This window comes from Panicum hallii, chromosome 5 (assembly GCF_002211085.1).
Source record: "Panicum hallii strain FIL2 chromosome 5, PHallii_v3.1, whole genome shotgun sequence".
Taxonomy (NCBI): Eukaryota; Viridiplantae; Streptophyta; class Magnoliopsida; order Poales; family Poaceae; genus Panicum; species Panicum hallii.
Window position 1 is genome coordinate 49138244 of NC_038046.1, and position 11701 is coordinate 49149944.

The window sequence follows — 11701 nt, forward strand, 5'->3', positions numbered from 1 at the left end:
GAAGGCATAGTGCGATTCTGATTGGGGGAGTCAGAAATTTCTTAGCAGATTGCAGATTGGAAGCACGGATTTTACTTGCATTACCGCGGGGTTAAATAACCAGCGGCCGGATACAGTTTTACTGTTTCGAAGTTCAAGAGTTGTTTTGGGGAATATTCGGAAGATGAGGGGTCGTTTGGTGGATTGTTTAGATAAAATATTCGATTAATTATTTTTTCAGGGTTAATTGTCCAGAAAAAAGGGGTTTTTCGAATTCCAGATCTAACTTCCATCATTCGTACCATCACACCAGTTATTTATCATGGAAATATTTTTCTCACTGCATGCCACGACCTTTGAATCCTTATTTCCAAGTCTGTGAGATTTGGATTCAAGGCTCGGGGGCTGCGGGATACGTGACATCGACTGCTTATTTTTTTGAATTTATTTGAAAAGTAAGGAAGATTCAAGACTAATGTGACTCTCAGCCTGATTCTCCGATTTAAGCTAAGGCTCGGGGGCTACTCCATATGGAGTGCTATTTTTCAATCACACACCATACCAAAGAAGTAATTCGGGGCATGAGCATCTCATAGTTTCGATGCAGCCAAGAAAGTACTCGAAGAAGAACTTCAAGACGGAGCTTCAAAAGAAGCCGAAGACTATTTCGAAAGTACTCGAGCAGCCTGCAGTACTCAGCTACGAAGAGCTCGTGGGCTTGTCAGACCCGGGACTACGGGGCTGTGTGCATAACATAGTTTAAACAGAATTAAGAGATAAAGTTTGTCTTATCTCTTATTTATTATGTTGTTCTTTACTCGTATGAGTAGGAGATAAAACTAGACGGTACAGAAGGAAACGATTCGAGTTGTATTCGGGTACGATTTCTTAGCTAGTATTGGACTAGGATTCATGTAACTCTGTCCTCTCGGATATATAAGGGGGGCAGGGACCCATTCAAAACACAACATCAACACTCAAGGCAATACAAATCACCATACAGGACGTAGGGTATTATGCACCTCGCGGCCTGAATCTGTCTAAATCTTATGTTTCTTGCATCTTCGAGTTCCTGATCTCGGCGTCTCCTCACCTAAACTTACCACCACGGGTATACCCCTCGGTGGGCAGCCGGTAAAACACCGAGATTTAGTTCTCTGAAACCAAACATATAAAAATATAAAAAGAAAGCTGATAAGATACCGCCTCTATTTTAAATTATATATAGATTATTTTAACTTTTGTATATATATTTTATTTGCCATGAATTTAAATATATATATCACATTTAGGTACATACCATAAAATTTAAAATAACCTATAATTTGAAATGTTTGTGAGTACTGGAATATTTTTGTAAAAAAATACTGAGAAAAAAAATGCAAACTAATGGGCAATTTTTCTTTCAACACGACTGTTGCCGCCGGTCCCCAGCGCGCCCTGTCCCCATCTTCCCCTCTCCCCCTCCCTCTTTCCCGTGGGGGAATTTTTTATTCGCACGCTCGCTCTCTCCCCCGCACCACCAGCAAAGCAAAGCGCCGCAGCCTTTGCCTCCTCTCTCTGTCTGCTCGCTCCCCCTCCTCACCCGCTCCCAACCAGGCCGCCACACCCAGACTCCTCGCTCGCATCCAGCGCTCCCGCACTGAAAAACCCTACTCCCGAGGCCGCCTCGCCGTCTCTTGGCGCGGGCCGCACCTTCACCGTACCATCGCCATGTCCGTCCCCGGCGTCGCCTCCCGCGCCGCCGACCGCTTCTACTGCCCCCCTCCACGCCGCCACCTCCTCGAGAAGCAGCAGAAGCAGCACCAGCCGCTGACTGCGGCACCCGCGGTAGTTGAGGAACCGGCGAAGCCGACGCAGGATCTCCGGCGACACGAGCCCCCGACCCCGCCGGCGCCGGCGGCGACCAACCTCGAGAGCTTCATCGCCTCCACCGCCGTCCGCGTGCCCGCGCGGCGGCATCCCCGCGTGCGCCCTCTCCCCCCAGCGCCTGCTCTGCTCGCCGCTCGTGTCTTTTCGTGTTCGACAACTGACGGGGTCCGGTCGGGCTGTTTTTCCGTGCGCTTGCAGACGGGCGCGCGGGGGAGGGGGGCCGGCGCGGGCGGCCACGGGGAAGCGCCGTACTACGAACTCGCGGATCTGTGGGACGCGTTCGGGGAGTGGAGCGCGTACGGCGCCGGCGTGCCGCTGCTGCTCAATGGCACGGACGGCGTCGTGCAGTACTACGTGCCCTTCCTCTCCGCTATCCAGCTCTACGGGTCGCGGCCGCCGCCGTCAAGCGAAAGGTATGGCGGCTGCACTTGTCTGTTGGAATGGTACTGTCGGTTAATTGGTCAGGCTCGGTGTGATATTGGTGGTTTATGCTCATTTTGCTCCCGTATAATCTGAGCTCATTCAGTGGATTCGCCTTAAATGAAGATTTACTTGATGTGATTTGTGGGTACCTACGTTGAATGAATGGGTTGACCATTGTGGACAGTGACTTTCTCTGTTCTGTCATCTTGTGGATATGTTAGGCAAAGCGTATTTGAAGGGTGAAGGGTTATTACCATTCATTTGTAGTTTTTCAGATATACTGAACCCAGGTTCTTCCACGGTACTAGTGGTTGTAAAATGCATACATGGTGTTGTAGCAGAACCACAGTAAAACATTAGGATGGAAAAACAAAGAAATGTTCTCACGGCTGGTGATAAGCAGCACATATATTGTGCTAATTTAATATTTTTTGCGTGAAAGTAAAACTAGTACCGTGATAAGCAGCAATAAAACTTTGGATAATTGAATTCATTGCAAAACCAAATACACAAAGAAAAGAAACCACTATGAATGAAGTTCCCATAATGTTGCATGTTTCATGGCCTTGCTAAATGTATGCATGTTATCATGCACATGTTCATGATTAGGCTGGTTGAGGTGCTCTTCTTGAACCAGAATCTCTTAGTTGATTCTTTAGATATTTCAACAAGGTAAAGGCCTGTGCGATGCTACGCGCACACATTTTTGAACAAAATAAAATTATTTTAATAAATATGGTAAGAAGACAATAGACACATTATCTAAGTCATAAATTTCAGTAGCAGAATACATGTTAAAGATGATGGGAAAAAAGTGCATCCAACATGCCTTGTCTTCAGCTCCTCCAACTTTGCCTTGAACACCTGAGTTACGAGATTCAGACGGTCCTGTGGCATTTGGTCGAGAGATATTGATGCATAGTGGGCTTGTTCCCTTGCTCGTTTACATTCTTTAGGGTCAATGAGTTGCAGCCTTGTATTGGATGCACTCTGGCAACCACTGATGGTATTTGTCAGATCTCCTAATGGAGTGCGATCTCCACTCGTTTCAAATATATTCATTTGCAATAGTCAACCTGATCAATGGAAAAAGAATGAATTAAGTTGCAGGAGAGATTTATGCTAAAAAAACCTATCAATGGAAAGAAGCCCATAGACTATTTCGGTCCAAAGTACCTCCCGAACTCCCTCCCTAGGCCACGTTCGGCCCAGGCCTATCTGCTCCTAGCTGTGAATATCGATCAGGCTGCGAGCGCTTTCAACCCACCAGAGCTCGTGAGTCGTCATGCATCCAATGATGATCCAACGGTCAAGAACGCACGATTCCCCTAGAAAATGACGCTGTTGTCCTACCCAAACCTAGGGCCATTGCTTCTCTTCCCTCTCCGCCTTTCTCGCTCCACCTGCACCTCCCCCGCGACGTGGCGGCGGTTTTAACTTGACAGCGAACCGAACCATCGAGTCCACCGAACTTGCATCGATCCAGCTCCTAGTGTTCCTTCCTGCAGGCTCACAACCATTTTGGTCCATATCAGCCTAGCACCTAGCAGCAAACACAACTCACAGCCAAAGCCAAACCCGTCGCGAGCTCACAGCTCACACACCCTCCTGCAAAGGCCAAACCTAACCCTAGCGCCCCGCGCCACCATGGCGGCAACCGCAACAGCAGCGACACATGACGAGCGTTGCGGGATAGCGGCCAGCGTTTGGAGGCGCAAGAGCAACGCCGACAAGTGGGGTGAGATGCGTCCGCGCATCGCGCGGTGCTTGCGAGCGGGGCAAAGCAACTGCGGTCTGCGGCCAATGGAGCAAGACATGCATGCTGGCGTGCGGAAGATCAATGAGCGTAGATAGCTAGTTCAATTAATTTGATTTTCCTGTTGGCTCGTTGCTGGTGCTCTTTGTTGTCGATCTTGTGGTGATGTGGGATAAGCACAATATCCTTTATGGTATGTTTGCTCTCTATTTCTGGATATGTTTGCACCACCGGAATGGGTTCCACATGGCATGCACCGTAAGAATATTTAGGGTCCATTTGGTAGAGCTCCGGCTCCTCAAAAAATGACTCTGGCTGTGGCTCCTTCGGTGAAGCAGCTTTTTCAGTGGAACTGAAGCTGTTTTGAAAAACGTTTGGTAGAATGGCTTGTTCTGTCTTTTTCAATTACTTGAAAGATGTGAAATATCCAATAGGTCCCTAACTATGTAAGTTGCTATTTACATATTTTCTCTATTTTCATATGGAATAAAAAGGATTAATGAATATAATCTTATATTAAAAACCAACAATTTTTCTTTTCTCTTTCTTTTTTTCTCCTTTCCTTTTTCTACCGCCTCTTTTTTTTTCTCTCTCCCATCATTTCTTGTCCTTATCCGGTCCTGCTTGACTCCTTTGTTATCCACTCAGTCTACTCCAGCATGTGACAGGCCGCTCTTGCTCTGCTCCTCGCGGCCACGTTGTGTCTCTCCCTTTGTCCTTCGCCCTGTGCTGCTGCTGCCTAGCCTCTGCTTGAGCGCTGCTGCTGCTTCGTCGCCGCTCCCTCCCAGCCGTTGGAGGGATCTATTGGTGTTAGGCGAGGCTGGGCTGCCGATCACGCGCTTGTGCTCATGCCAGGCTGCCAGCTACGCCACCTGCAGACAGAGCTGGAACAGAGCGCCCATCTCCTGCAACTGCCTCAACCTGTCTCATCGCCGGTCGCCTGACGCCCCTTCGTCGCGGCCCTTGCCCTGCGCTTGTGCCTCCCGTCGCCGGCCACCTCCTCCTCCTCCGCGCCCCGAAGGCAGAGGATGCCTCCACGTCTTCGACCCTGCGCGCCGCCACTGGCTCCGCCTCCCCTTCACCCACTTCCTCCCCTACCACTCCTCCCCCATCTCCTCCACCTCCCTCCTCCACCTCTAGGTCAAGACCATCCACATCGACCTCACCCCCCGCCGCCCCTCCCCTCCACATATCCTCTGCGGCTGCGGCGGGATGTGACGCGACGACCGGGAGGGCGACGGCGAGGCCTGCGACAGCCAGGCGAGCAGCGGCGTGGTGTGCGGTGGCGAGGTTGGCGATGGCTGGGCGGACGGGCTGCAGCGTGACGGTTGGGCGGGCGAGCGGCGGTGCGCAGCTCCGAGCGGGCGGGGGTGCTCGCCCCCATGGCACCGCCCCCAAGCACATCAATGGGATGTGATTTGCTCTGATTTGAATCTATTGTGCTTGATTTATTCGATTCGTGGATTGTTAATCGATTTCGTGGATTTTCCTCATTCTTAATCGATTTCGTGGGGCGCAGGGCGAGAAGGACGCCCGCGGCGTGCCACCTTCGCCGCGCGCATGAACTCCGCCGGCACACCTGGGTTCATTTTGATGGACAAAGTTGGGAAAAATTAAGGCAACTTAATTTGTGACTTCAATTTGCATTCCAAATTTTGGCTTCGTTACTTGGTGACAAATTTGGTTGCAAATCAAACAGCCCCATGCAGTATGTTCACATTCTCACAGTTAGATCGATTAGGTGTCTGGGTGCATCTTTTTGTTGAACAAAGTATATTTCTTTTTCTTCAGAACAACCACTTTTTTCTATTTCTCAAAACTACCAGTAATAATTCAGTCAGGGTATCTTATCCTAGCTTGTCAACCTAGTTGTAAACACCAGGCTTTGGAGTGAACTGATCAGATGGATGGTGTCTCGGCCCAAGCGTTGGTTTTACCTGTCAAATTGTGATTCATGTTCACTAATGGGAATTTAGCTGTACTTCCAGCTCAAGTTGCCTAATACCATGGTCCAGAGCAACTTTGACCGACTCCTGAGAGCTGAAATTTCAGGTATCAATAAATCTGGCAAAGCCCTAAACCAGCACTAGGAAGTGGTCATGAAAGCTGCTCCTACACCTCAGAGAATCACTCCACACCTTGCAATCACATAACATTTCCGTAAAAAGCATTTAATTAATGCCATCTATTCTGAAGCATGGTAACTAATATATATTTTCCTATAATGATACTATTTCTTTCATTCTATTCTTCTAAATTTCTGAGAAAAATTATATTACAATTAACTCACTTGTCGTATCGATTGGAAAATAAGCTGTCAGAATTGTTATTAGAACACAGAAAGGCTGTTTGCATTACTTCACTGCTTGTTATTTTTAAGTCCCTGATCCTACAGGTTTCAAATTGGCTGATAAATCTTTGGCTGGCCTCCTCAAAACTGAAATTTTTATGTCTTGAGGCAGTGGGACTTCCCTGAATTTTTCAGAACTTATAAAACACAGTTTTCACAAAAGTCCCTGATTTGTTTTTCGGGAACAAAAGCTTCTGATTCATAATTATTTGGACTTTTATTATGTTGGCATTTATGTTTCTTTAGATAATGGAGGTATTCTCCGGCCTTGTCAACAAACCAAGGATGTGTGCAGGCATTTTTTTTTTCTTTTAAAACGTGGGCACAGGGATTTAAACCTTCGTAGATGGGAGTCATGCGCCCACAACTCTAAACAGCAGAAACTGGTTTGTTTAGATCAAAAGAAACTAGTTAGCAGTGAATCAATAGATTAGAATGCTTGCTTGTGTTCCGTTTTCTGTAAAGTGGAAACATCATGCTTGCTTGTGTTTCGCTTTCTGTCAAGTGGGGACACCTTAGAAACATTGTGTGTTATTTCTTCTGTAATGCATTGACTGTTAGTATTGTTGTATACTCTTCTGGTCTACTTTCCCTATACAATTATGATCATTTGAAACCACCTTTTGTTTTCAATTGTAGACGATTTAACGAAGATAGTGATGATGACAGTGCTCCAGACACAAGTAGTGATGTAAGCAGTGCGAGTGAGAATGAAAGGTTCATTGGAATAACAACCCAGTGTTTAGCAGAAAATATTTGCACCGATCAAGGTTTTTCCAGTGATGACAGTGAGTCCAGCAACCAGGAATCATCGCCTATTTTCCAATATGTGGAGCATGATGCACCATACGGAAGACAACCTTTAGCAGATATGGTATGCCTTTTGTGGTTCTTGTCCATCCAAATGTTGTATTTGTAACCTAGATGTCAATTGCTCTTTTTATCAATACCTACAGATTTCAGTATTTTCAAGTAAGTTTCCTGATCTAAAGACATACAAGAGCTGTGATCTTCTGCCATCCAGTTGGATTTCTGTAGCCTGGTACTTTTTTTAACTCATTTAGCTATTGATTCATTAGTTACATACTTACATATCGGTGACTTACCCAATGAAAGTTTAAGTGCAGGTATCCCATATACCGGATACCAACAGGACCCACGCTACAAGATCTGGATGCTTGCTTCTTAACATTTCATTCATTGTCAACAGCACCTGACGGTGAGCTCTCTTGTTTCTTCATGGTGCAAAACGATACTAATTTGCATTACCTGTCCTGTTCAAAATAGATGTCTAGTTGCACATTAAATGGAACAGTAAAGAACTGCAATTCTGAATCATTTGCTAATTGAGATGCAACGTTGGGCAGGTATGTTAACTGGGCATCCTGAGACAAATAACTTCCATAACAATAAAATTGCTGATGTTCCTGGGAAGATTACTCTGCCTCTGATTGGTCTAGCTTCTTACAAATTTCATGGTTCCATGTGGATGCCAAATCAGCACCATGAGCAGCAGTTAACTACATCGCTTCTGAAAGCTGCTGATGACTGGCTTTGTCAGCGGCAAGTAGATCACCCAGATTACCGCTTCTTCCTCTCGCACTAAATTGGATCTTGATCCATGCTATCGCCTGAATACCACAGCTCCAATGCCCACTAGTTAATCTATGAACTTGCATTATAGCTATATAGTCCACAAGCACAAGTACCGATATCCTTTTGAGTATTATCATATATGGTGCTTCCTTTATGTTATAGTCCCGTATTGATATCTAGGTCAGGATTAGGTGGTGATTGTTTTGCTGTTGTGATGTAGGAACTAGTTAGACATAGATCACCTAAATCGTTTTCATTAGCAAATAAGGGTGGATGGTGTGCAGCTGAGCTAGGTAGGAGGTGATTGGAGTGATGTACATTGGTTTTGCTTCAGAGGTGATTCTTGGATATAGTGATGATGGCGATAAAATATTTTTCAATTTCCTCATTGGGTTCTATATATTATATCTATATTTCTGAGTGTGGACTGTATTTGATATATGTACTAGCTTGATAGATTATAGAGCTAGTATTTTCATTCTTCATTCCCTGCCTATTGCTTGAAAGAAGTTGCGAATGTTGATGCTGCTGGACAGAAATATACTACCTTTCTCTCTTAAAGAAGACAGAAATACACTACTTCCTCAGATCATGAATGTAAGTCGATTATTAGGGCTCTTGATACGGTCTCTAATATGACAGTTTGACTAGTAATACCCATAGAAATATATTATCTTGAATAAATGAAGATAATTATATATTATGGAAGTGTTTGTCATGTTTGAATCCAGTTACGTTAATGTTGTATTGCATATCATTGCAGAAATATCTAAATTATTGGATACTGATGGTCATAGTTTCAAAAATTTGGCTTAGCATAAGTCTAGATGGACTTATATTTGTGATCGAAGTAGTTAATTGAAGTGGCATCTCCAATATGATATGATGCTGCAGTGCTGGTTCAAAAGATCAAATTGATGTCCAATTTGATGCATACATAGACGATCATTGAACCCTGTTATGCCTTCTACATGTATGATTTTTTTTTTATGATTGTAGTGATGCCAGGAACAATATTTCCAGAATATTTAGTGACTATTTGTTGTCTGTAGTGGGAACTTGAGTGAACACAGACATGTATGCACTTGCCCTGTGCCAGCCATCAGAGACAAGGCAGGTACAGGCATACCGCATTTCAAGAATTCCACAGGACGATACACACAATATAGAGGAGATACCAGACTGCAAGGTCGCACCTGAGAGGCTGAGACAGAAACTGAAACAAGCAAGCACAATAAGGAGCTGGCAAAACAGGAGCAAACCACGAGATAGCAGCACTGGCCCAGTTGACACTCAGGGCAGCGGCTTTGCTTCAGGGACGGGCGCCTGAGGCCTCGCCAACGCCGCCGGCGTTGATCTGGCTCTCGTCCGCCGACGGTGGGTGGCTGTGGTTGCAGTGGCTGGGGCTCGGGCTGAACGTGGCGCGGGTCTCTGATGCGGCGGTGACGCTGGGCTCGCCATTGATCGCGCCATCTTGAGCTGTGCGGGGTGAGGGTTGGTTCCCATGGCCGGTGGCAGGGCTCGGACCATCATTTGTGGGTGCGGTGTACATAATTTCGACGGCCGGGGCACTGCTGGAACTCGCCGGCGCGTGTCGCGCGGATGCTTGCGCGTCCAAGAGGTGCACGACCAGGAGGACTGGGATGAGAGCTCCGGCGAGGTACCCTGCCATTGCTTGTCTAGTGCCTGTGCAATGAGATTCTGGGGAAGGGCGGGAGAGGTGTTAATGTGTTCAGTGCTGAGACTGGATGTGGCGATGGCTTAGAACGTGTGTGCCAAGGGCCCCTTTATATAGGCGAAGCTTGAGTTAGCGAGTGACACACCGTGGAAGGAGACAAGGGTTGAGTCTTGCAGCGTAAGGTGGTAGTGCTAGCGTCAGCAGTGTAGTGGGAATCAGAAATTTGAACCGACACCGTGCTGCCGTCAGGGTAGCATTTGAAGTTTGGTTGCAGTAAATTGTGTATGCGTTTAATTGGGAATGGCAGCAGCAGCAGCCATAATAATGATTTCATTGGACACTAATGGCTTCATTAGAACTAAACAATTTTACAATCATTTGCATGAATTATACACGAGGGAAGTTTACTAGATTAAAAGTTTCCTAATCGAAAGACTGCCTAAATATAGGCATGTTTATATCAGATCCTAAATGCGAGACTGACCCATTTGTTTGGTTTGATAAATGGAACATTTTGGCCAATACCATTTCAACCCCAAGCACAAGTACTTCACAATGGGATGGTATCATGCTATATCAAAAGCATACTAGCAGGAAACTCAATGATAGACTAATAATCCATTCCAAGATGAGTTGGCTACTTAGATGTAACAAGCCAAGAGCTCATGTAAAGTATGTGAACAAAAAAATTACGCGCTGCTTGTCATTGTGAGAAGCCAAGTCTCCTCTCCTCTGTACATGATGCTTGTCGATGTCGAGTGTTTGTAGGCACGCAAGATCGCCTTGTACCCAAGCCCCTATTTTGTAAAAAGTTTAGAGTACTCTTGTACCTTTATTCTTGCTTTCTTGCACTTTTTCATTTGTAGAAAAACTAGTGCTTCAAGTTCTGAATTGGAGGACAGAAGTATGGTCAGCATCATACGTACAGAATATATCTGTAACCATTATTGATAATTGTTTAAATTAGTTGGAACCTAAAGAAGCCAAGATTGTTGATCTGAACAGTATTGTCATGGATGCCCCCAAATGGAATGGAAGCACTGGCCGAAATGGATGGCAAAGTTTTCACGTCTCTCGTGCCCAACTGGTGAAATGAATGTACATTTTGAGCTCTGAGGTACTGTCAAGTGCTATAACTTCATAAATTCTGGGAGAACCTTTCCTCCTATATTGCAACTTTTCCTGAAAGTTATTGTAAAAAAAACTTTTCCTGAAAGTTTATCAGAGAGAGAGAGAGAGAGAGAGAGACTTGTTCTTCTGAACAGAACATGGAAGACGATCTTTTATTCGTTCTATTTGAGGCTGTAGTAGATGCCATCCAATATTATTGTATGTCACCTCACACACATAATCATATACAGCCGCAAAACTGGATTTTGTTCCTCCTATGTGACTGAATTTTCTTTTCCCTTTCACGCGAAAAAAAAAGAATTTTCTTTTCCCTTTTGTTTTTCTAGCTAGCTACTATTATTTTATAGTGGTTTCTTCAGATAAGGCATCATGAGTTTTTTTTAATAAAAGAAAAGGACCGGTGCATTTCAACATTTCTTATTTTTACAACTTTCTTTTGTGACATTGCAATTTTGCTAATATTTTATTTGCCACTTTCAACAACATTTATGTCACTGATCCATCAATGGCCAATAAGGGATTGCGAAATTCTATAATGACAAATAAGAAATTATCCCTTTTCTTGTCCATTTATGGGGCACCCTAGAAAACTAGGATGCCCAACTTCCAAATTTTGTGGATCAACAAGTTTGACATCTTGTTTAACCTCTAGCTTCTTCTTTCTCATGCCCTCATTACCTAGCCACAACGGGGTCGTCTCCCACCATTACAATCGTAGTCCTTGCGCCTCCTCTTCATCCTCCTAACCTTAACCCTACTCACCGGCCATCTTTCGTCACTGAGGATAGCGATGCCCCAATCGTATCATGCCTACTACCAAGGTGGGGGCAGCCTTCACCCAAAACTATCACCTCTCCATCTCTCACATCGGAGATAAACAGCTTCTATGATCACGAATCAGGTAAATAGTGAGGGA

The 11701-nt window shown here is 45.2% G+C and overlaps 1 protein-coding gene across 1 annotated transcript; it reads left to right on the forward strand.

The window, feature by feature from the left end:
• Positions 1 to 1480: 1480 nt before the first annotated feature.
• LOC112894308 lies at positions 1481 to 8461 on the forward strand. The gene is made up of 6 exons (XM_025961971.1): positions 1481 to 1947; positions 2050 to 2264; positions 7020 to 7254; positions 7337 to 7422; positions 7508 to 7599; positions 7748 to 8461. The coding sequence occupies exons 1-6, from the start codon at positions 1693 to 1695 to the stop codon at positions 7984 to 7986; spliced, it is 1122 nt and encodes a 373-aa protein (XP_025817756.1). The 5' UTR covers positions 1481 to 1692; the 3' UTR covers positions 7987 to 8461.
• The last annotated feature ends 3240 nt before the right edge of the window (positions 8462 to 11701 follow it).